The 26,782-nt window shown below is 42.1% G+C and overlaps 1 protein-coding gene across 2 annotated transcripts in view; it reads right to left on the bottom strand.

Annotated features, from left to right (window-relative positions):
- Positions 1–737: 737 nt before the first annotated feature.
- The window catches only part of LOC122563593 (claudin-6-like), a 71,976-nt gene continuing 45,931 nt past the window's right edge, over positions 738–26,782 (bottom strand). Inside the window, exons 1-2 of one of the 2 annotated variants that reach the window (XM_043717520.1) lie at positions 3,466–4,650; positions 738–876 (exon numbers count right to left, since the gene is read on the bottom strand). In XM_043717520.1, coding sequence (XP_043573455.1) covers positions 864–876; positions 3,466–4,097 — 645 coding nt within the window. In that variant the 5' untranslated portion in view covers positions 4,098–4,650 and the 3' untranslated portion in view covers positions 738–863. Of the gene's footprint in view, positions 877–3,465; positions 4,651–26,782 lie in introns of those variants that run through there. The other variant, XR_006315660.1, reaches the window with a different exon arrangement.

Below are 26,782 nucleotides of genomic sequence, written 5' to 3'. Positions count from 1 at the left end.
ATGGTGCTCTGAGGTTACAGGATGCAAACTACCAACGCATGGAATTCCCAGCCTTTGACCTGCTTCCATATTTACATAGGATGAGTGAGAAGCAATGGATTTAAAGTTATTGCTGCCAATTTTTAAAATAAATTTCCAATAAATGATTCATTCCAAAAATACTGCCATAAAAATATGTAACACTATATTCCACTCACACCAGTGGTCAGGGCAGTGACAATCGTGTTAAAATGAGATATTCGCCTACACGTTGCATTTATCAGGTTTAGAAGATTTCAGTTCTAGAAAGCAGAACAGTTTCCGTTTTGGACCACTTGGCGATCAATCTGAGCAAAGGTCACTCTGCACAGCTTCATTATGTCACTCTCTTGTCAGGGATACTGTGCAGAGTACTGATCTCCTTGCTCTGCCATCATAACCCAAGCCAATATCTCTTATGGCATCTGGTGCAATGCCAGCCCATATCCAACAGGTATTCTATAAGGGATTAGCACTGGGCAGCCATAATGAGTTTGAAAAAAAAACGCCAAAGTTAAAGCAAATGTCTAATCCATACCACTCTACTCAGGCATGATGGCCTGAATGACCTCTTTCTCAACTGTAACATTTGGATGGCTCTGGTGTCCTATTGTCCTCGGGAGACACTTGTAGAATTGTGTCTCTGGTTGACTGTCTGATTTTGTTATTCGCCCCAGAAAGAGATCATCAGGACAGCAAGTTCTACTTTGTTGCTGGCACTTTATTTCACAAATTGGGTAGAGTTTGATGACTTCTCTTTAATCCTCAAAACTGTCTGGGTTGAGAATTTTGCAGGAATTCTGAATATGCTTCCTGGTCCATATTGTAGAATCATAAATGCAGATTCAGATGTTGATCCTGGGATTTACAAATAAATCATCATGTGAAATTATTGAAATAAACATCTCAATGAAAATACTAGTTTATTTCCAGATATGTACACACAACTACTGTTCATGTAACAAAATGTCCCACGTCACTTCACAGGAACACTACCAGACTCAGTTTCAGTTAAAGCTACACAAGGATATGTTTGTTAAGGTGACCAAAGGTTGGTCAAATATGGAGATTTAAAGGAACAATTTTCAGGAAGAGAGAGGTAAAGAGGTTGGGAGGGAATGTGTGTGAATTCCAAAGCTGGGAGCTAGAAAGCTGAAGGCATAGTAGCCATTGGTGGAGTGATCAAAAATTGGGGCATGTCAGTTGGACAAGTGCTGGATTCCTGGGTAGTTGTGGCACTGGAGGAAGTTACAAAGGGATGAAAATATGGAGGGTTTAGAATATGTGAACAGAAACTTTACTTAGCTAGAAGTCAGATAACACATGATTACAGAAGAACCAGAATTAGTGCAAATTAGGATGTGTGTATACAATCATGGATATACACAAAATGTACACACAAATCTTTATGTGGGAGAAAGTGAGGACTGCAGATGCTGGAGATCAGAGTCAAGAGTGTGGCGCCGGAAAAGCACAGCAGGTCAGGCAGCATCCGAGGAGCAGGTGAATCGACGCGGGCATAAGCCCTTCTTCATAATTCCAGATGAAGGGCTTATGCCCGAAACGTCAATTCTCCTGCTCCGCGAATGCTGCCTGACCTGCTGTGCTTTTCCAGCGCCACACTCTCAACACAAATCTTTATATGCCTATCCCAATGCAAAACTTTCATTTTTCATCTTTAGAGGACATTACCTGACCGTCACACATTGCAAAACTCTTTATGGTTAATGGAACAATTTTGAAGCACAGGCACTATTGCAATGCAGGAAACAAGGCAACTAATTTGCATACAGCAAGCTCTAACAAGTAGCAATGTGCTAATGACCCGGTAATATGTTTAATTGAGGAACAAACATTTTTCAGGAGACAGGACTTCTTTGAAATAGTACAAAGAGATTTTTTAAGCCCATCTGAGAGGGCAGCTCTGACAATTCCACACTCCTCAGTGCTATGGGCCAAGTGCTGGCAAATGAGACTAGATTAATTTAGGATAACTGGTCGGCATGGACAATTTGGACTGAAGGGACTGTGCTGTACATCTCTATGACTCTATTCCTATGGATTACACATCAATGTCAGAGCACAGCGCTTACATCATTTATTTACTAAGCCAGACTTCGAGGTGATCCTACAATCAAGCACTACATTTCTCTGAGTGAAAGTGAGATGTCTCTATTAATGAATGATGGTTTAAGAGACTGCTAATTGTACAGGGATCAGTTACAGTATTCATAGCTGCTACACCTGATCTTGCTTCATGCTGCGTAATCATTCCTTTATCAATCCTCTATGATGGTTCTAACCATCATTGCCATGAAGAGGTCATTTCAGAGTGTGAATAACGATGGCATGACTTTCCAGAAATTTCTACAAAGCCCTGTAAAAATATTCAGTTCACAATCATCAAACTCCAGCTCAGCCATAGTGCTGTGGTCGGCATTTGACAGCTTTCATTTTTACTCAAAGCAACATGAAGGTTACGTAGGTGATAGAAATAAAGGCAGAATTGGCAGGCAAACTTCCTGGATTCCCCAAACAGCAGCAAACATCATCCTCTCTTGCTGTCTCAATGAGTTTAACTGAGTCTGAGCATCCTGGATTTAATTCCTCTGGTCTGAGTTCAGACAGCTGACCTTATTTTGAATATTCTGAGGAGATCTGCAAAGAATGTATGGTGTTCCTCAGCTAGTGACCAAAAGAATAAAATTCAGTCAGGATTCACACTGCTATTTTGATCCATTCCATTGCCAGATATCTGATACTCTCCATAAAATTTTACATCCCTTGTTAAGATTCTAGGCTGTACTTCATTCCTGGACATCTGTTATTCCACAATTCATCCTCTTGAATTCCTCGATTAATCTCCAGCCTCAAATTCATTCCCTGGATTCGGTTATTCAATGTAAACTCCTTGAGCCTCTCAATTAAATTTCAGCTTGGTAACTCACTCCAAAGTATTTTTGTTCCATTATTGAAATTGCAAGACCCCTAAGTTTAACTTGAGCTTGATTCAATTCAGCCCCAGGGACCAAAGACACCTTGTGATATTGTTGACCAGGATAATTCCCACTCTAGAGTATTTGGCATCCTCCATTTATAACAAACTGTGACCTTACTGCTGAGGTGCTCATGCCTGACTGAATCAGGTGAACACTTCCATAGAAACAACAACAATCTACATTTAGGTAGGATCTTTAACCGAGCAAAGTGGTTCTGGGAAGGATGAGGCCTTAGAGTAGTGATGGTAATATTCCAGCGTATTGGGATTCAACATGGAAGTCATTAAATACAGGCATTGGATGAATGGGATTTGGTGTGAGCACAGAGGCAGCAGAAATCTGGATGAGCTGAAGTTTAAAAAAGTTAGATTATGGGTCTCTGGTTGGGAGATTGTTGAGCCGAGTTGTGAGAAAGGACAGAGTTGAGGATTTTGTCTGCGACCATTACCTGTTTGCAGGGGCTGTGAGCTGATAGTGAGTACAATTCCTCACGTAGCCTTCACTGTGCTCACTGGCTGCTGGACATGAGCAGCAGAGGATGCTTCCCCCTAGGACAAGCACAAAAGCTGAGCCCCAGCCTAGGAACAGGGCATCTCCCAGATCTGTCTTCATGGACGTGGGCACGAGCGGGTTGTAGAAATCAGCCACGATATTGGCAGCAGTCCAGGAGACAGGAATCAGGACACATATTCCTGCCACGATGAATAAAATCCCTCCAGTTACGGTCAGTGAGGCTTTCAACCTCTCCTCAGCCCTCGCAAACTTGGTGCACTTCAAGCCCCCGCATGACACCACCGCAGCGAAAATGCCCAATGCCACGGCCAAGCACATGAGGGCCCGGGCTGCCTGGAGGTCAGATGGCAGGGCTAGCAATGAATCGTACACATCGCAGCTCAGGAGACCACCGCTGTCGTTGATGCAGCTCATCCAGATCCCCACCCAGCCCTCCTCCACTGTCAGAATCGTACTGCCGCCGAGGTTGCGGATCTTCCACTGTGGGATCGCCATAGCAACGCAGGCCATGAACCACCCAACCAAGCCAACGACGAATCCCACCACTTGGAAGCCGGCACTCGCCATAGGATCTGCCCAAAATCCCTCAGCAACTTCCCAGAAATGCTGAACTGCTGTCCCCGCAGCAACTCTCTCCCTGGTTGACTGTCAGGGTCACCAGGTTAACTTGCCATAACGCCAAAGAGAAAGATAGGCCCTGAGTAAAGGGCTCTCACCTCGACCATCTCTCACTGCCAAAGGCACAAAGGAAGTGATACTGTCAGCAGCTCTCCCTGCACATACTGAAGGATGGATTTCTGTGTGGGAGGAGCAGGGAGAGAGAATAGAAAAGGACTGACAGATCCGAGAGACACCAGTTAGAACTACAAGCGAGTGGCAAAGCTGCTGATCTTCAAGTGTTTGACAATGCTGTAATGTTGTAAATGCTGCTGTTGCCTTGAAACATCAGAAGCAATATATAAGGTCTCGATAGAATATTCCCTTGGCCGATTTCCTGCGGTGTTTTGTCTGCATTAACTGGGTTCCTGAATGGATGAAATAAATGACTAGGAATAGAAGAATTAGGAGCAGGAGTAGGCCATGCAGCTACTTGAGCCTGCTCTGTCATTCAACGAGAAAAGGCCGATCGTCCACCTCAGTTACTCTTTCTTCACTGTCCCCATCATCTCTTAAATTCTTGAGATACTTATCACCAAATACCAGGGGGTGGTGCTCTAGTCTGATAGCTGAGGGTGTTCTCCTCCCCACAGCAGAAGCTCCTGACACTTCAGCTATTCCGAAGTGTATATGTGCACGCATGTGTTTGTATGTATGTAGGTGTGTGTGTGCACGCGCTCATGTGTTTGTGTGTTGGTGTGTGTGTGTGTATGTATGTGCACGCATATGTTTGTATGTATGTGTGTGTACGCGCACGCTCATGTGTTTGTGTGTTGGTGTGTGTGCACGTGATTGTGTGTGCATGCGTGTGTTTGTGTGTGCGCGTGTATGTGTGTGTTTGTGTATGCATGTGTGCACGCACAGGTTTCTGTGTGCGTGCCTGCACATGTGTTTGTGTGTATGTGCATGTTTGTGTGTGCGCGTATGTACACATGTTTGTGCGTGTGTGCGCGAGTTTGTATGAGGAGCTGCCCTGGACCCACAACACCACGGCTAGACCTCGAACGTTAACTTTAATGTGTCTGATCACTCACTTACATATTACCCAATCAGGATGAATCATGATGACATATCTCCAGACCACACTGTCTACTCAGTGTCAGTCAACATGATTGAAAGATGTGCACCATTCATTCCATCCAGCCAATTCCTAATCCAAACCTCCAACTCACCCTCAATGCCATATCTCCGTATTTTCTGCAGTAGTAGCATTTGTTGCCCTGTTTCCCCTGCTTCCTGGTTCAGTGGTGAGCCCGCTCCTGCTTCTGCATCAAAAGGTTGTGGTTTTAAGCCCCACTTCTGATTCTTGAGTCAGAGACTCTACTGCATGCTGGCTTTGTGTGGGAAATATTAAAACAAATCTCTGTCAAAGATCCCACGGCTCTATAATTGGAGAAGTGCAGGGTAGTGTGACCCGCCTTCCCCCAAGCCTTGATCCCACAACCCACATCAGGAGAACATTGCATGGCCATTTGTGGGATCTGACTGTGCATACACTGGCTGCATATTTCCTACACTTTCAATGGACCTCATTGGCTGTGATGAGTACTGGATGGCCTGAAGTCATGAGATGCATGGTGTAAAGTTAATCTTTCATTCACTCATTTTCATTGAAAATCTACTGCGCAGATAGAGACCATTTGGCCCATCGAGTCTGCACCAACCCTCTGAAGCACATCGCACCCAGACACAACACACCATCCTGCCACCCTCACAATCCCCATGGCTAATGCACACAACCGGAATATCAGTGCACCCAGAGGAAACCCACACAGACACAGGCCACACAGACAGTCGCCCAAAGTTGGAATTGAACCTGGCACTGTGAGTTAACAGTGCAAACCACTGAGCCACCATGCTGCCCTTTACCTTTGACTCTGAGCTAAAGGAGACCTGCTGTCGGAATATTTTAAATGGTCTATGCTGATGGTGATTTGTCTTCTGTTCCCAGCTTACGATATGCGTGACTTCCAACGACTCAACATGGCCTACCCAGTGCCTCAATCGGAATCAAAAATAAGGTTCATAGACTCATTGTGGCCCAATACCAGTGTCATTAGCCCCTGCTGTGTTTTGAACCTCTACCTTCAGAAAATATTCATCCTTTAAGACAAAACCAGAAATTCTCCAGCAATTTCTGTTTTTGTTTCAGATTTTCAGCATCCACGATTATTTGTTTTATTTTAACCCTTTAAGGGTCAGTTTACTTCATTAGTAGCTGTTGACCTCAAAGTTGTGAGTTCAAGCCCTATTCTAAGTTTTCAGTAAAGGGAGTGTTGCATTGACAAAGGTGTTGTACATTGAATAAGATGTTCAACAGTAAGACGTTTACACTTTTGGGTGTGTCGATGCTCCACTTTTATTCAAGTTATAGAAGTTTATAAAATCATGAGAGGCAAGGATAGGATAAGTAGTCAAGTTCTTCTCCTCAGGGTAGGGGAGTCCAAAACTAAAGGGCCAAGATTTAAAGTGAAAGGGGAAAGATTTAAAAGGGATCTAATGGGCAATCCTTTCATGCACAAGGTGGTATGCAACTGGAATGAGCTGCCAGAGGAAGTGGTGGAGGCTGGTACAATTACAACATTTCAAAGGCATCTGGATGGGTATATGAATTGGAAGATATGGGCCAAATGCTGGTAAATTGGACTAGATTAATTTAGGATATCTGGTTAGCGTGGATGAGTTAGGCCGAAGGGTCTGTTTCCATGCTGACTCCAAGTGAAATAGCAAATTCTCCTTTGACCTGATGAACGTTTATTCCCAAACAGACATCAGTAGTTACTTAATTAGCCATTAATCTTAATGGCAATTGTGGAATTTTGCTGTGCTCAATCTATTGTTGCATTTCTTCACATTGCAACAACAACTCCACGTCAGGAAAGCACCTCCTTGACGGTGGACCATTTTGGGAAGTTCTGAGGCTGTGACTGGAAATTCAATAGTTTGTCATAAAGAGCTCCATCTGGTGGTTGAGGTGAAATCTGCCCTGTCCTCACAGGAACCAGCAGTCAGTATGAGAGGAAAAGTGACAGAAAGAAACTAGCAGAGCATAGAACAAGCATTCTACTTTTCAATTTTACAGCCTTCTTGACTGAACATTGTGTTCATCAATCACAGAATCATGGAATTGTCACAGCACAGAAAGAGGCCATTCAGCCCATTTTAGCTGCTGGCTCTATGAGTGAGCAATGAGCCGGTACCCTTACCCACCAGCCATTTTAAATTTAACTTTATACATTCTTCCTTTTCAGAAAGTCATCCAGCTTCAGAATCTCTGTTCCCATTTTCACAGACAGTAAAATATAAATTCTGCTGCTGACAATTACAGATCTGCTAGACCCAACTTTTGCTTCTCCATTTGTGCCATCACCATGAATTTGGCGAATATTTTGACTTACATTGCTATGTCTGCTCTCATTTAACCTCCTCACTTCCATCGCTTTTATACTTCTCTTACCCCTCTTGCTCCAAATCAAACCCACCTCTCGCTGTCTCCTGGCTCTGTTGTCCCATGTGAGCACAGTAAAACCAGTAATCTATTCAACAAACAAGAAAATTTATTGATCTGAAACATTATTTTGAATTTTCTCCACCCAGATCACATTTGACTCAATGAGTATTTAGAGCACTTTTTTGTTTTTATTAAGAAACCTTTTTTTCTTACGTCTGACGTTTATGTTTTTAAATGTGGAAGGTTGTTGATGCTGGTGACATCTTACGTTACGATAAGCAAATTGACTCCAGCTGAAGGTGCCAAAGAAACTGATGACCTCATCTAACTTGCTTTGTGAGGACACATCTTTGATCGCTCTCGCTCTTTTTACACTTGGCTCCATTCTTAGGTGCTTGCAGGTCAGAGTCTTCACCTCAACACTACCTAAAAGAATTAATCGTAATCTAAAGAACACACTTAAAATTATTTGGAGATGCCGGTGTTGGACTGGGGTGTACAAAGTTAAAAATCACAACACCAAGTTACAGTCCAACAGGTTTAATTGGAAGCACACTAGCTTTCGGAGCGCCGCTTCTTACCATCTGATGAAGGAATGGCGATCCGAAAGCTAGTGTGCTTCCAATTAAAGCTGTTGGACTATAACCTGGTGTTGTGTGATTTTTAACTTTGTACATTTAAAATGATATGTGTTTGGAACAAGTTGCTAGAGGAGGTGGGGGTGGGTACAATTCCAACATTTAACAGGCATCTTGAATGGGCACATGAACAGAAAGGGTTTAGAGGGATATAGGCCAAATGCTGGCAAATTAGACTAGATCAGTTTAGGACATCTGGTTGGGGATTAAAAGGTCTGTTTCCGTGCTGTACAACTCTATGACTCTATGACACTAATTACCTCTCCACCTCAACCTCCTGTTTTGTTGTCCGCTGGTCCATTTCTCCCCCTAACTGTCCTGGCAGGCACATTATATTCTTTATGAATGAGTTTATTACTTTAGTGCCAATGAATGCAGGTGGGATCATGAGACCTTGCATAGTGCCCAGAACATGTCAGGTTCAAACCCACTGAAAACTACTGAAATCACCAGAGAAAAAGGAGGCCATCACTTTTTCGGCATTGGTGTTTCGATTCAGCACATGCTTTATAGCCTTTTGGTCTCAATATAGATTCAAATAACTTCAAATTGTACAGTCCATCTCCATTTTGTTGTCTTTCTCTTTTCAGGGTTTGGTTCTAACTCGATTTTCTTGTTTCTGCATTCCATAGGCAGCAGTTCATGAATCTGTCATTTACACCATCTCGAGACACAGCTTTGTTAGTTGTTCTATCACCACTTCATTGGTTGTGCAATCCCAACTCTTTTCCCACTTTATCTCCTCTGTCTTCCACCATATCACAAGCAATCAATTTTGTTCTTTTCCCCACCCCACTTTCACTTGCCTCAAATGATTTAAGTTTCTAACTTTTCCCAGTTCCTATGAAAATTTGTCAGCCTCTGAGGAGATGCTGCCCAAGGAGTGTCCCAGAATTTGCGGCTTTTATTTCATTTGCTAATACACTGTCTATTTTGCCTTTGTTTCAGCTGAGATCATCCAACTAGAAGTGGAAACTGGCAGCCAAGCAAGAGTTAATGCTCAAGCCAGCCAGGAAAGCTGGCACGATTGAAACAAGAGATTACCTTTCGCACACATTCCGGTTTCATCAGAACTTGAATACACACTCCCACATGTGCTAATAAACTTTCACCCAATCAAGGCACAGAATCAGTCCTCATCCAATCTGCTTACGAGGGCCATGCCTTTGGTTGCTGTTAGTCCTTTCATACTGATTCTGTGCTCTTTCTCACATAGCTTAATCACTGAATAACCAGGAAATGAATCAGTTTCCATCTTATCATAACATAGGGAATCTGCAACGTGCTTAAAAGAGCAACTATGACCTAATTAAACATATAATCACTTCGAATAAACTGTGTTTATGACCTAATTTAGATTGCACATTGTTATTCAGTTTCAACACCTTTCTAATTCCCTTCCTTTTTATTCTATGATCTTATGATGTTATGACCTGTGGCAGTATGTTTGGATCCAATATTGAATTATTTAGGCACCTCAACACCCACACCTCAGGAATGGAAGAAAGTCATCCTCGATCCTGAAGGACCTGCCCAAGAAGGTGAAGTATGGCGGGAGCTCGCATCCCACAATGGAAAGCATACTGCATCTTCAAAAGGTGCTCTCTTTCCAAGGGACGTTGTTGAATTGAAGCCTTGCCGATTGCCTCAGCTGCATATGGCCGGATTTCAAAAAAAAGAAGGGTGGTTCTCCTCAAAGTCTAGGCTAGTATTTAACCCTCAATCAATCAACTAAACTAAAAATACAGTATCTCGTTCTTGTCACATTGCTGTTTGTGGGGTAGTTCTAACACTGAAACAGTCAAAGTTAAAAATCACACAACACCAGGTGATAGTCCAAAAGGTTTATTTGGAAGCACTAGATTTCAGAGCATTGCTCCTTCGTCAGGTGGCTGTGGAGTATAAGATCGAAAGACACAGAATTTATAGCAAAGGCTTACAGTGTGATGTAAACACTGGGAGACTGGTTAGCAAGGTTAGATCTCATGGAATACAGGGAGAACTAGCCATTTGGATACAGAACTGGCTTAAAGGTCAAAGACAGAGGGTGGTGGTGGAGGGATCTTTCCAGACAGACAGAGGGTGGTGGTGGAGGGATCTTTCCAGACTTTAGGTCTGTGACCAGTGGAGTACCACAAGGATCAGTGCTGGGTCCATTTTTATGAATGATATGGATGTAGTTAGTAAGTTTGCAGATGACACCAAAATTGGAGGTGTAGTGGTCAGCGAAGAAAGTTACCTCAGGTTACAACGGGATCTTGACCAGATGGGCCAATGGGCTGAGGAGTGGTAGATGGAGTTTAATTCAGATAAATGCGAGGTACTGCATTTTGGGAAAGCAAATCTTAGCAGCACGTATATACTTAATGATAAGGTCTTAGGGAGTGTTGCTGAGTGTGGGAGCAAACATCTCCTACAGTCCAAAGATGTGCAGGTTAGATGAATTGGCCATGCTAAATTGCCTGTAGTGTTATGCGTAGGGGAATGGGTCTGGTTGGGTTGCTCTTTGGAGGGTCAGTGTGGACTTGTTGGGCCAAAGGGCCTATTTCCACACTATAAGTAATCTAATCTCGTCCCTATTTAATTCTTGAAGAAGGTCATTTGGTCCATCAATATCATAAGAGCTCTCTAAAAGCTGTTATTCCATGATCCTGTCTTGTTTTTCTTTCAAATAGAAGAGTCAAGTTGCTGACCTTGGAGTACAGGGTCAGAGCTCCTTGAAAGTGGAATTGCAGGTAGGTAGGATAGTGAAGAAGGCATTTGGTATGCTTTCCTTTATTGGTCAGAGTATTGAGTACAGGAGTTGGGAGGTCATGTTGCAGCTGTACAGGACATTGGTTAGGCCACTTTTGCAATATTATGTGCAATTCTGGTCTCCTTCCGCGGAGGCTGAGAGGTGACCTTATGGAGGTTTATAAAACCATGAGGGACATGGATAGGATAAATAGACAAAGTCTCTTCCCTGGGGTGGGGGAGTCCAGAACTAGAGGGTATAGATTTAGGGTGAGCGGGGAAAGATATAAAAGGGATCTAAGTGGCAACTTTTTCACACAGAGGTGGTACATGTATGGAGTGAGCTGCCAGAGGAAGTGGTGGAGGCTGGTACAATTGCAACATTTAAAAGGCATTTGGATGGGTATATGAATAGGAAGGGTTTGGTGGGATATGGGCCGGGTGCTGGCAGGTAGGACTAGATTGGGTTGGGATATCTGATCGACATGGACGGGTTGGACCGAAAGGTCTGTTTCGTGCTGTACATATCTGTAACTCTATGACTCACTGACACTGTAAACTTTTGCTATAAATTCTGTGTCTCACGATCTTATACTCCACAACCACCTGATGAAGGAGCAGCGCTCCGAAAGCTAGTGCTACCAAATATCACCTGGTGTTGTGTGACTTTTAACTTTGTACACCCCAGTCCAACACCGGCACCTCCAAAATCATGAAACAGTCAATGTATTTTAAAATGTACTTCATTGGTTCGGAAATATTTTGGGATCTTCTGCATTCATGAAAAGGACTATGTAACTATAATTTTGTCGATCATATTTCATTGTTCTTATACGATATTATATCACGGAATTTTACAGCACAGATGTGAGCGGCTCCCATGGTAGAACTGTTAGCACTTTGCACTGTGAATCCAGCAATCTTAGCCCAAGCCTTAGTGGGACCTTTGTTCCTTTGGGTGGCACAGTGGCTAGCACTGCTGCCTCACAGCACCAGGGACCCCGGTTCAATTCCTGCTTTGGGCAACTGTCTGTGTTGAGTTTGCACATTCTCCCCATGTCTGCATGGGTTTTCTCCAGGTGCACTGGTTTTCTCCCACAGTCCAAAGATGTGCAGGTTAGATGAATTGGCCATGCTAAATTGCCTGTAGTGTTAGGTGTAGGGGAATGGGTCTGGTTGGATTGCTCTTTGGAGGGTCAGTGTGGACTTGTTGGGCCAAAGGGCCTATTTCCACACTGTAAGTAATCTAATCTAGTCCCTATTTAATTCTTGAAGAAGGTCATTTGGTCCATCAATATCATAAGAGCTCTCTAAAGCCCGTTATTCCATGATCCTGCCTTGTTTTTCTTTCAAATATAAGAGTCAAATTAGGCCATTCAGCCCATCCATTATACTCCACCACTCCAGATCATGCCTGATTATCTACCTCAACATCACTTTCCCATGCCTACTCCAATTGGAAACTGCATTTCAATGAGGCCAGATTAAGTAATAATGAGGATGTTAACGCACACTCACCACTCACTCATGAGAATCCCATCTCACCATTCAACAATTGGTCTGAAAATGGGGTTTTTACTCCTGACATTGGGAATCCCCTTGCCGCTGATCTCACGCAATTCTTCCTAACTTTCTTTCCATTGTCTGTATCATTCTGTGGCTGGATCGATTTGGCTTAAGGCTCTATCAATCTCTGTTTCAAATTTCTTTACTGAGTTACCACTGTGTCTGGGGCTGACAATTCTAAACACCCACCATCCTCTGAGTTAAGAAATCCCTCTCCGAATCTTAGTCTCAAATGGCTTGATGTTGAGACTGGTTCCCAGATCCAGACTAGATAGGCAGGAGGTTGGAAGAACACAGCAGGCCAGGCAGCATCAGGAGGTGCAGAAGGTGTAACCCTTCGTCACCCGAAACACTGACGTCTCCACCTCCTGATGCTGTCTGGCTTGCAGTGTTTTCCCAGCCTCCTGCTTGTCTACTTTGGATTCCAGTATCTGCAGTGTTTTTTTTTTAAGTCTCTACCCTCATTCCAGACAGCACAGCTAGGTGTAAAATCCTTTCTTCACCTACATTGATTAGCCCTTTAGAAACTTCTGAGTTTCTATGAGATTGCCTCTCATTCTTCTAAACTAATACAGACCCAATTTTCTCAGTCTCTCCTTACAGAAGTAGAAACTGGCAGCCAAGCAAAAGTTAATGTTTAAACCAGCCAGGAAAGTTGGCATGATTGAAGCAAGAGATTACCTTGCGCGCACATTCCAGTTTCACCAGAACTTGAAAACACACTGCCACATGTGTTAATAAACGTTCACCCAGTCAAGGCACAGAACTAGTCCTCATCCAATCTGCTTGAGTGAACCATGCCTTTGATTGCTGTTAGTCCTTTCATACTGATTCCATGCTGTTTCTCACATAGCTTAATCACTCTTTCGGCCTTCACCTTCAACGTTTTTACATCTGATCAATGCATTAAATTTACAAGCATTTCGAGAAGGGTAGTCCCACAATCCATAGGAATCAGTCTCGGCTGCTCTCCCATTATGGCATTAACCCAACTCACTTTTATAAATTGTTGAGAGTACTGCATCCATTGCAGACAGGTTTTAGCAGCCATTTTAACCTTAATTCTCTTTCATTCTTCCTTCTTTCTGTTAGTGATGTTGTTAAATGGAGGTCCTTTACTTAACACCTCAAGGGTTGATGAAGATGCATTCCCCATTATTTATCCATCTCGAAATGCTTGTAAATTTAATGCATCGATCAAATGTAAAAGCATTGAAGATGAAGGCCAAAAACATTGGGCACTGGAAAAGACAGTGAGCCGATAATGCAGCCATGAGTTGTCCCACTTTTAACGGGCGGCATGGTGGCACAGTGGTTAGCTCTACTGCCTCACAGTGCTAGAGACCTGGGTTCAATTCTCGCCTCAGACAACTCTCTGTGTAGAGTTTACACGTTCTCCCTGTGTCTGCGTGGGTTTCCTCCAGGTGCTCCCGTTTCCTCCCACAGTCCAAAAATGTGCATAGGTGAATTGACCATGCTAAATTGCCCATAGTGTTGGGTGAAGGGGTAAATGTAGGCAAATGGGTCTGGGTGGGTAGCTGTTCGGAGGGAATGTGTGGACTTGTTGGGCCGAAGGGCCTGTTTCCACACTGTAAGTAATCTAATAATGATCGGTGAATTTTTTTTAGGCAGCTGTTCAAAACCTACAAATGTGAAATAAACATTTCAAAAGAAAGAGTGATAGAGAAAGACACAGAGATAACAAGATTAAAAAAAAAGAGTTAGGCGTAAGAAATACAGCAAAGGAATGGGGAGGGATAGATTTAGGCTGAGCATTGAAAACAAAGAATTTCTAAGATTATTCTAAACCAAGAAAAGTAGGTGTGTGAAAGGTCTTTTCCGTCTATCAGTCCTGGGATCTGGTCATCTACACTGCATAGTGAACTTTATTTTAATTAATTTATCTCTTTCCACAGACCATGTGCACTATGATGATGCACCCTGTTAATCACCTTTGTTATAATTCCAATGGAGAATCTGTAAACCAGTGATAACCTTACTAAATAAGCTTCAAATTTACTACAATATTTCACATTTTGTAGCTTTTCATTTCCACAAATCAGATCCAATGCAAATTATGTGAATTAACCAACAAATGATACTTCAAATAAAAACATAGATTTCACTGCAAATAGTCAAGAACACAAAAAATGCATCTGAAACAAAGAATCCTGCAGAAACTCAGCAAGTGTCATACCAGACTCAAAAATGTTTCTCTCTCCGCAGAAACTGCCAGACCTGCGAGGTTTCACCAGCATTCTGTTTCAAATTCCCAGCATTTGTAGTGTTAAAGATGCATTTAATGCAACACCATGTAGCTGTACAGTACCATGACAAATTGTTCTTTATTCATGCTGGGTCGGTTAGGGGCGTTAACCGACAACAGCTTTCACCTTCAAGTTTCAAGGATGTTATTTACATTGGCCAGGCACACTTCCACAAATCCGCCCCTCCCCCCACCCCCCAAAAGTCTTGAAAATCCTCATGCTGTACCATTCCAGAAATCCTTTTCAACCACAAACTTATTAACATCCCAGACCAGAGTTTAACCAATTCTGGGAAAAACAGAGTTGTTTGGAACTCCTGAGATATTCACATAACTTTCCAGGTTTAATTCCTCATAACCAGCTCACACTGTCATTCCAGGAGCTCCCACCTTCAGTTCTGCCAAACAGAAAAATTGACCACTTCCTGAGTGCTGTACTTCTCACAAGAATTTGATGTGTTCCCTTTTCTCTGTCTCAGTCTACTTTCTCTTTACACCCACAGCTTTACCTTTACCCTGAGCTTCTCTGCTTGCTGCTCTCCTTCATATCTGCATTTCTCTTTTGTATCCAGCCACATGGCCTCTTTCTTGTTGTTAGCCCTGTTTCCAGTCAGAGTCATCAGATCACAAGCACAACACTTCCTATTCAGGAGAATTACAAAAGATATCTTTACAATTCATGCAAACTCTTAAAGATCTTTTGCAAAAATGCTTACAAAAAAAAATGACAGGCTTCATACACCTTTCAAACAAGTTACAAACTGTCCTGAACATATTGCTTTCAGGGTCAGAGACTGTCACACTTTCCACCATGCAAGTGCGTTCTTCCTGAACACAGTTTCCAGACACTTATTTCATCCTGTTCCCAAGTCTATGGTGTAAAATCCTATATAAACATTTCAAAGACAAATCAGACAGAACTCTAGGGTGTTCATCCATTCTGACAGTGTACAGGAAACCTTGAAATATCTTTTTTTCCTCTGTTCTCCATAGCTATGTGGCAAACTCCACTGCCACTCATAAGATCGTTATCCAAATCTCTTTAAACAGGACTTTTCTGCAGCTTAGGAAATTGGGAAAGCAGGAATTGAGATTTCACTGGCAAATAAAACACTGCAGAGATTCTAAAATTCTATGAAATAAGCAGGGCCCTGAGGTTGCATTTTATAGATGATGGTCTATTTATTGACCATCTTTGAGGTTGTCAGCTATTTGAGGAAAATTGCTTGCCCACAAAGCTGCCAGCACCATTAGAAAGCCCCATTGGGGAATGGGAGTTGGGATTCCAGGGTGACCATTGCTACTGGGCTTCCTTTCCAAAGCCATAGTGCCCACATCTACAAAGGCTTTCAAATCCTGGAAATCCACTACGGCAGTCTCATTGCACAATGCTGTAACAACAATGGTCAACTTTGAAAGTAAAATACCATTTGGTATCTTTCATTTGATTTTATTTTTCGTTACAGAGTAGGATGTGGTGACCATTGAGGCTTGGATGGTTTAATCTGGAAGAATGAACCCAGTGGTAAGGTACCTTGACTGATATATTAATAAACCAGTAATGTGCCAGCAGGGACAGGAAGTGGTTCTTACATGGGCAACTAATTGTCTCAGGTGAACATCCGCTAGATGCCCATGCCATGGAGACTTTCCCTGCTGAATAAATGCAATTGCAACAAGATGATTTCAGGCTCCCCTCCCGTACCCACCTCCACCATACTGCCTGTTGACTCTGAGAGCAGTTCCAGATGCCTTAAAAAATCCAGCCCAACATCTCAGACCAATACCTTTGTCGGAAATATTAAACATGAAAAATAATGAGGTCTTGCAAGGTAAATTGACTGGCAGTGTCACGACAGATGAAGTATAATATTTTTATTTTAAGGCAATTTTTTGTACCACAACTTAACTGCTCATTGCTATCCTAATAACCGTGTAATTTTGACTATGAATGGGATCATTAATACAAGAATGTTTGGCTGTTGAAGGGGTTAAGCTAATGCCGAGAGATTGGAAATTTTCTGGTGCCACTGACAAAATTCTAGGCTTTTTCTACACTTTTCCTGCTGTGTGAAACATTTAAAGGTGATCTCTCACAATTCCCAATATTATGACATGCTTCGAGAACAAAATGATTGAATGATAAGGCGAGGAGCAGCTGAAAAATCAGAAGCATGGAGCACAAGCTGATACCTGGCAGAGAAACTTGCCCTTTTGTTAAACAATAATGAATTATGGGGAGAAAGGAGTGTGAGGATGACTTGTAGTAATACCATAAATTATGGTATCATTTCATAAACATTCACAATATAGTGATCTATTGTAAATCAGGAAACACTGTGTAACCTCTAAAGTGAAGTGTTACCAACTACCCAGAAATGTAGTGGAGTATCAAAAAAAGATTAGTCTGCTGGATGCCACAACAAACAAAGTCAAAAGATGTAGGTCTGATACTCCACAATCACCACTTTCGGTAACAAAGTGGGCAGCACGGTGGCACAGTGGTTAGCACTGCTGCCTCACAGTGCCAGAGACCCGGGTTCAATTCCTGCCTCAGGCAACTGTCTGTGTGGAGTTTGCACGTTCTCCCCATGTCTGCATGGGTTTCCTCCGGGTGCTCTGTTTCCACCCACAGTCGAAAAATGTGCAGGTTAAGTGAATTGGCCATGCTAAATTGCCCGTAGTGTTAGGTGAAGGGGTAAATGTAGAGGAATGGGTCTGGGTGGGTTGCTCTTCGGAGGGTCAGTGTGGACTTGTTGGGCCGAAGGCCTGTTTCCACACTGTAGGGAATCTAATCTACACCAAAGTGTCTGTTGCTTTTCCAGTTGGTCATGGAAAGTGCACTGAGTGGGGGATGGAGGGGGAACTTCAAGAGTGGCCAGTAGTGGGAGGGGGTGGGAAATGATGGTTGGAAGCTGGTAGTCATGTGGTGAATCCCTCAGGAATCCACTGGCAGCCATATTTAAAATGAAGGAAGAATGGCTACATGTCAAAACTACAACAATGTTCAACTTTGAAAGTAAAATACTGTTTGATTTCTTTCATTTGATTTTATTTTTCATTACATAATAGGATGTGGTGACCATTGAGGCACAGATGGTTTCATCTGAAAGAATGAACCCAGTGGTAAGGTACCTTGACTGATATATTAAGAAACAAAACCTGGAATTAGACTCTCACCAAGCGTTTCACTCACTCACCCTCACGCTCTCTCAATAATTTAAAAAGCCACCACTGAGGGCTCTTGCGGTGCACTGGTAGTGTCCATTTTGAAAACCTAAGTTCATGATTTACCTGCTCCAGAGGTTTAACATAATACATCTGAGCAGGTTCATTTAAACAAAATAAAAGTCAAAAAAACCCCACCACGTTCCATCCTTTTCTGTTCTGAAAAACCAATGCTCAACAATCTTCAACTTGGGTAACTAAAAGTGTCTGTTGCTTATCCAATTGGTCATGGGAAAAAACTTTGTCCCAGAGTTGAAATGTCTAATTCCAGAGTTCATGCAATTATGGTTCTTAGGAGATGTGTGAGGTAAGTGTTTTTAGACAGAGAGTGGTAGGTGTCTGAAACGCTTTGCCGGGGTAGGCATGGAGGCAGATATGATGGGGGGGAGGGGTGGGTGGTGGAGGTTTAAGGGGCTTTTAGATAAGCACATGAATATGCAAGGAAAGCAGGGATATGGACCATGGACAGGCAGAAAGGGATTAGTTTAACTTGGCATCATGTTTGGCACAATATTGTGGGCCAAAGGGCCTATTTCTATGCTGTACTGTTCTACGTTCTAAAAAAAAAGAGACATATTGTAGTCAAAGCCTTAACTCTTGTTTCTATCTCCACAGATGCTGCCAGACCTGGTGAGTTTCTGTCACATTCCTGGTTTCTGTTTTATACCAGTACACTGGACTCTTCACTGAGAATGTCTTTTCAATCTACAGGAATGTAAAGAGAAAGGAAATCAAGGAGATGAACGAAGCTGAAGTTTGAATGTAAAGCCAAAATCAGTTGAACCTGATGCATTTGTAACCTGCGAGACCACAGTTGAAAAGATATGTTTTACTTATTACTACAGCTGGCCTGGAGTCTTGCAGAATGGGACAGCACATGAAGAACCAAATGAATAACGACAGAGAGTTAAAGAGCCTCTGCTCCATCAAACCTTGACCCAGACTATTCACAATACCTTGTGTATCACCAAACAATGACAGTCTGGTATACCATTATTCAATATACCAGGAATGAAATGTCTCAGTTATAAGAAGAGACCTGATTGGCTGGATTTGTTTTCCATGGAGCAGAGGAAGCTGTTTGGGGTATACAAAACTATGAGAGGTATAGACGATGTAGATTGTAAGAATTTCTTTCCAAGACAGCCATGTCTAAGACCAGAGGGCATACATTTAAGGTAAGGAGTAAGTGATTTAGAGGAGATCTGAGAAATAACTTTTCTTCCAGAGAATAGTAGCATTATATAGAAGGTGCTGCCTGAGAGGGTAGGGAAGGCAGATACTCTCACAACATTGAAGAAGCCTCTGAATTAGTACTTAAAATGCCAGGACATAGCAGGCTATGGACCAAGTGCAGGTAAATGCAGTTTGATGCTTGTTGATCAGCATAGATCTGGTGGGCCAAAGGGCCTATTTCTATGCAATTGTGACTGTGTCCCCAGCATTAGGGTTGGGTGGACCACATCATCTGCAAACGTAGTGCAAGAGTATCAAAACTTTTGTCACAGCAATCGGTTACCAGGGAGCCAGACCAAATGCTTCAAGAATATCCTGAAAAAAAGCTAAGTTCTTGTGGAATTGTTGAGTGTCTTTTGCCCAAAACTGGTGAAGAAGCATCTCCATTGATGCCAACCATTTTGAGCATATCTGACAGGTCCAGTTGGAGACCAAGTGCCAACAGTTGATGTAGTGTATGGGAACCAGAGTGCCTTTCTTCAAACAGACTTAGCCCACTGTGTAGCAGGGCATGTGGATCCAGTATTGGACCATTTTAATGACCCACCATAACAGAGTGGAAAGAAGTCATCATCAGTCATGAGGCGATACCTGGGAGAAAGAGAAATTCAGTTTTACAGCAGGGGTCTTATAGCTGTCAAAAGAAGTAAATGCTTTTTGAAGTTTTCATTTTGCTGGTTAACAATAGGGGAAAAAAGAAGGTTCTTATCACCACAATCCAACTATTACACCTAAAACAGGGGTTCACCTCTCGACACCAACATTCACATTATAACAAACTGCCATTGTATATTCACTCCCCAGAGCAACCCTGAGGCCTCCAGGAAGAAATGAAAAACCAGATCAGAAACTCCAGATACATTTCTATCCTGCCTGAACTACTCCTGAAAATCTTGGTTGTTCTCTGCATTTTTGATCAGATGCCGAGCTCCATGCTTCTGATTTGCAAACCTGCCAATTAGAACTTAACGGTCAAACAAGTTGTCAGGGAGGTGAGAAATGAATGAACTGACCCTATTGGTGATTGCTCTCCCATTGAGTGGTACACTCCCCAGACTTCCTAATCTGTAAAGATTGACTCCATGATGTTTCCATTTGCCAGAAGACCAAAACTTGTGGTTCTAAATGTAAATTAGTCACTATTAAATCCAATCTGAAACCCATGACAGAAGTCTTTATTCAGGATGTGGAGGATGTGAAATGTGTTGCCACACACATTGATTGAGGTGATTAGTATTGATATCTTCATAGGCAAGCAGGGTAAACATGAGTGACAAATGTTCCAGTAAGATACAATGCTGGGTTGAGGTGAAGAGGGATGGGAAAGGGCTCATACAGAGCATACATAACTGTGTAGGACAGACTCTGTGCTGTAAATTCTATGTAGTGATTACCTGTAAAGAGCATCACCTGTAAAGAATAGGGGATACAAGAAAATAGATGCCAAATTGTACTAATCTCTTGCTTTGGGCACTCTAAAGCTTACTGTTGCTCTATCTCTCTCCTATTTTCTTTAAATTGCTCCTTAGAACATAACTGCTTGACAAAATCAAAGGCAAAATACTGATTGTACTCCCTTGGAGTGATTCACCCTACAGATGTTCAGATATGGGAAACCTCAAATAACAACAGGAAATGCTTGAAATGCTGAGCAAGCCGGGCAGTATCGGTGGAATCAGAAACAGAGTTAACATTCCAGCTTTCGAAAGATCATTGCTGGAATTAGTAGCCAAAATCCTTCAAGTATATAGAGTGAAAGGAATGTCATGATGGAAGAGCGATGAGGCGAAATGATTTAGGGACCAAATTCCAGCGATGTTTAAGCGGATGAAGGCAGAGCTAACAACAATGGAGAAAATAAAGTCAAGGTTTCACATGAAGTCAAAACTGAGGAAACAGAGTTCTTGTGACATCATTTGACAAAAGGAATTAACAAAGTTAGGAAAGAAGGTGGCCACACAGGGATTAAAAACACAAGAATGAGAACTTTATACTTCTGGCATTGTTGGACCAGGAGACAATTTCGGTCAGTGAGCAGAGGGTGATGATTGGAAAGGATAGGCAGCAGAGATTTGGTTGAGCTGAAGGCTATGGAGGAAGAGAGTTGGCTAGGAAGAGTATTGCAATAGTCAATAAGGAGATAACAAGTGCATGGATGGGGACGTTCGGCTGCTTATGGGTTGAGGCAGAGGTGGAAGCAGGCTGTATTATGAAATAGGTGATGGTAATGGAGAGCACTTGCGATCAGAAGCTCATCTCAGTGTTACAGGATACTGAGTTGTGAACATAGATTCAGTCTCAGACAATGATCGGGGGGAGGGATAGAATTGTCAGCTAGAAACCAGTTTGTGGCAAAGACTTAAGATAATAACTTCAGTTATAGAGTCATAGAGATGTACATCATGAAAACAAACCCTTTAGTCCCATTTATCCATGCCGACCAGATATCCTAAATTAATCTTGTGCCATTTGGCAGCATTTGGCCACATCCCTCTAAACCCTTCCTATTCATATACCCATCCAGATGCCTTTTAAATATTGTTATTGTAAGTGCCTCCATCACTTCCTCTGGTAGCTCATTCCATACATGCAACATCCTCCACGTGAAAAAGTTGCCCTTTGGTCACCTTTAAATCCTTCCCCTCTCACCTATGCTCTCTAGTTCTGGACTCACCTACCCTGGGGAAAAGAACTTAGCTGTTCACCTGTCCATAGAGTCACACAGCATGGAAACAGACTCTTTGATCCAACCATTCCATGCCGAACACAATCCCTAACTAGACCAGTCCCACCTGCCTGCTCCTGACCCACATCCATCCAAACCTTTCCTATTCATGTACTTATCCAAATATCTTTTAAATGTTGTAATTGTACCTACATCCACCACTTCCTCAAGAAGTTAATTTCACATGTGTACCACTTCTATGTAAAAACTTTACTTATTTTGTTGTTTTTAAATCTCTCTCCTCCCACCTTAAAAATGTGCCCCCAGTCTTGAAATCTCCCATCCTCGGGAAAAGACAACTACTATTAACTCTATCCATACCCCTCATTATTTTATAAACTTCTACAAGGCTTCGACCTCCTACACTCCAGTGAAAAATGTCCCAACCTATCCAGCCTTTTCTGATAACTCAAACATTCCATACTCGGCAACAACATGGTAAATCTTTTCTGAATCTTCTCCAGCTTAATAATGATTTTATAAACTTCTATACGGTCACCCCTTAGCCTCTGACACTCCAGGGAAAAATGCCCCAACCTATTCAGTCTCTCTGTGGGTTAAACACTCCAGTCCCAGCAGCATCTTTTCTGAACTCTTTCAAGTTTCACAACATCTTTCTTATAGCTGAAGAGGCTAGAAATGACCTTCCAGATAATTAATTGGAGGAAATTTATACTCATTCAGTACTGGATATTGAAGGAGTAATGTGGCAAGTCAGGTCCACCTGAGAGGTGAAGACATGGTTTCAGTTTATGATCTCATCTAAGAGACAACAAGTCCCACAAGCAGCACTCCTTCTTTGAGTGACAGTCTGAATTATGAGCTCAAGTATAATGGAACAAGACCCAAAATTATCACAGGCAGGAGTGCTATCATTGAGCCACAGTTAACAAAGCTAGTGTATGCTTCAACGCAACAGAATAAAGGTGACGGTATGCATTGTTTACTTCAAATTCAAGGATTTCTGGTATTAATATAATTTGGAATTTCCCGGAATCAGATACATACATGAGGACCAAAAATTTCACAACACTGTCACAAACAACTTGCTAAGCTTCCAGTGCTCAGAACAACATTTCTGGTAATTATTCGAAAATGAATCAAAATGCAAGATGCAGCTATATTGCCTGCCATGACATGCATATATAGGTAGATTTGATACAGGTATTCAAATTGTTTTGATACAGTTAATAAAGAGAAATGGTTTCTAGTAATAGGAAGATCAGTAACCAGAAGGTCCAAGGAGCTAAGAAATATGGCACAAAACTGTGATCCTAAATGAATAGGAGATGCAGATCCAACAGGCACTTTCAAAAAGGAAGTGGATAAATATTTATCTTTCCTGCAATTTCAAAGATTAGGTGGAATTTTACCAGTGGTGTTTTAACCATAACGTTTTGATTGGAAGCCTGTGACCAACAGTGTATCAGTTATTGGGACCCTTGCTTTTTGTTATGTACATTAATGGCTGGGATATCAATGTAAAAGGTATAATTAGTAAGTTTGCAGATGACTCAAAAATTGGTGGTATTGTTGATTATGAGGAGGGTGATCTCGATCTACTGGTATTGATCAACTGGTAAATTGGGCAGAGCAATGACAAATGGAATTTAACACTGATAAGTGCAAGGTGATGCATTTTGGGAGGTCTAATAAGGGAAAGGCATGCACAATGAATGCTAGGTCCCGAGAGAATACTGAGAAAAGAAGGGACCATGGAGTACAAGTCCACAGATCCCTGAATGTATCAGCTCAGATAGTCAGGGGAAAGAAGAAACATGATGCTTGTTTACATTTGCTGGGACATGGAATATAGGAGCAAGGAAGTCTTCATTCAACTTTATAAAACATTGCTTAGTCCAGAGATAGAATACTGTGTGCAGTTCTGGTTGCCACAAGATTGAAAGGACATGATTGCAATGGAGGGGGTGCACAGGAGGTTCATCAAATACTGTCTAGGATGAAAAGTTTCATTTATGAGGAGAAATTGGATAAACTGGGTTTGATTTCCTTGGAATAGAGGATGTTGAGGAGGAATCTGATTGAGGTACACAAAATTATGAGAGCCATAGACAGAGTAGATCATGAGAATCTCTTCCCCATTGGCAGATGTGTCTAAGACTAGAAGGCATACATTTAAGTTGAGGAGGCAGTGGTTTAGGGGAGATCCAAGGAAAGCTTTTTTCACCCAGCCAGTGGTAAATAAAAGGAACGTGCTGCCTGAGAGAGTGGTGGAGGCAGATACTCTTGCAACATTTAAGCAGCATCTGGGTGAGTACTTGAAATACCAGGGCATATGGACCAAGTGCAGGTAAATGAGATTTATATAGTTTGCTATTTGGTGATCAGAGACTTGGTGGGCTGAAGGGCCTATGGCTCTATAACCCTAACAGTTCCCAACAGCAGAACAAGAACTGGGTGTCATTTCAGCCCTCTTATTGCTGGTTCTTTGCTGATTCTCATGTGATTCTAATTAAAGTTTAAAATGCTGGCGCCGTACGTGTGTGAGAGACACTTGAACACATGGGAGAAGGTCTCCAGTGGTGAAAGCCACTGTCAGCTGACAAAACAGGAGGCTTATAAACTGCCTCTTGGACTAACAGAGAGGCTCCTCATCATGGCCGTAATGTCCCTGCCCAACTCCATTCCCTGTTAACATCAGATTTATTGACAGTAAAACAGGGCATGGCTGTTTTGTATGATTAAATTTCCCTTGTAAACATTTCTCATGTTATTCATGTGTACGTCATTGGTATTTGTTGAGACTAGCTTAGTCAGTGAGTTATATGATCTGACACACCTCATGGTTGGCACAAACTGCTCGTTACCCACGAGTTAGGAACATTTCTTTATTATAACATAGAACAATACAGCACAGGAACAGGCCCTTCAGCCCACCATGTCTGTACCAGCCATGATGTCATTCTAATCTAATCCCACCTGCCTACACACAGTCCATATTCATCTATTGCTTGCCTGTCCATAAGTCCACCTCAATGCCTTTTAAACATTGCTATCACATCTGCTTCTACCAACTCCCCTGGCATCACATTCCTGATAATTTTCTTTCTCTTACTTTAAACGTAAATATTTGGCCCTTATATTTCCTGCCTGGGAAAAAGACTATAACCATCCACCCTATCCATACCTCTCATCATTTTTTATAGAATCGTAGAGTTGTACAGCACAGAAACAGACCCTTCAGTTCAACCTGTCCATGACAACCACGTATCCTAAGCTAATCTAGTCTCATTTGCCAGCACTTAGCCCATATCCCTCTAAACCCTTCCTACTCACGTGCCTATCCTGATACCTTTTAGATGCTGTAATTGTACCAGCCTCCACCACTTCCTCTGACAGCCCATTCCATACATGCATCACCTTCTGTGTGAAAAAATGTTGAATTATACAGGATATGGTCTTAGATCACTCTCAGTGAGGATATTTGCAGTGTTGCAGTTGAACTGAAAGTTTTGTAAGGACACCGGTAGCCAACACCCTGAGATGGACTCACATGTGGACAGTACTGATCCAACTGCTTAGCCCTTCATTTTCCGACCTTGACTGACTGTCTCCGCTACCGGGCTCTTCCCTATTCCATTCCTCTAAGACCCTGAGCTCCTCCACTTGTGGCTCTCCTCTACTGATTCATCCTTGCCAGTCTGAAGCCTCCATGCCACCTTCTTCCGTTCCTTTGCCCCACAGAATATAACAAATAAAACCACAGACTTCTGATACAACTGTCCAAAGCTGACTGGTGTGCACCATCTTTAAATGAACATGAACTATGCTCTGACTTTATCTTGAAGGTAGAGTGTAATTTTAAAACATTTGCACTTATGAGTATTTATGGCATGCAACATATTACAGGTGGGAACCTGTCACAGGATGCTGTGAGACCCAATACTCTACAGACCACTAATTCAATCTCGACATTACAAGCCATTATTGGGCAATCAAAATTTCACCACCCACCTCGTTCAGTCACCCCACAAGCCACATTTCCCACTCTTGTAAGGCTTTATAAAATCCTCCCATTTTTTCCATCTCTACCCTGCCAAACAGCTTTTGGATTACATACAGAGACTTCATTCAGCACACAATCTGGAACAACAGTTCCAGTTCTGAAAGAGTGTTTCTCTTAAAGGGCTGCATCTCTGGATAGGAAATTAAGTGTGGCATCTTCTCATTTTAAGACTAAGATTCTATTCTAAGGTTTGAGTGAATGTAAATGTTCCATAAGTGCTTTTTCATTTGTGTGCTATCCAATACTTATCTCAATAATATCAACAGAGATTAACAGGCTATTGCATTATTACAAGTTGTGGGAGCTTTTAGTAGATAAAATTGCTGCCAAGTTTTTTTTACGTTTACCAGTAACTATTTTAAAACTTTTTCATTTACTGTGGTATGTCTCAAGTTTATGAAAGGAGCTATATAAATGTAATTCCTTTATTCTCTTAAAATTCCCTTTACAAACAATAATAAATTAACAGATGAAACTGTTGAGAATTGTGACTGTTATCTTTCATCCTCTGAAATAACCACCGATAAGGAAAAGTCTGACATAAAACACAACAAGCAACATCATCAGTTTTAAAGTGTTAACCCTGAGATATTGAAGTTATAGATGAGGATTCATATGCAGAAACTGAAACTTATGTTAAAGCAGAGTAAAGATAATTGGGACAATCATAATAGTATCAGTGTGAGTACATACAACGTTGCAGCAAGAATTGTCAGTGTTCAACT

Source organism: Chiloscyllium plagiosum, chromosome 27 (genome assembly GCF_004010195.1).
Source record: "Chiloscyllium plagiosum isolate BGI_BamShark_2017 chromosome 27, ASM401019v2, whole genome shotgun sequence".
Taxonomy (NCBI): domain Eukaryota; kingdom Metazoa; phylum Chordata; class Chondrichthyes; order Orectolobiformes; family Hemiscylliidae; genus Chiloscyllium; species Chiloscyllium plagiosum.
The sequence above is the reverse complement of the archived record's forward strand: the minus strand, read 5'-3'. Positions and strand labels throughout refer to the sequence as shown.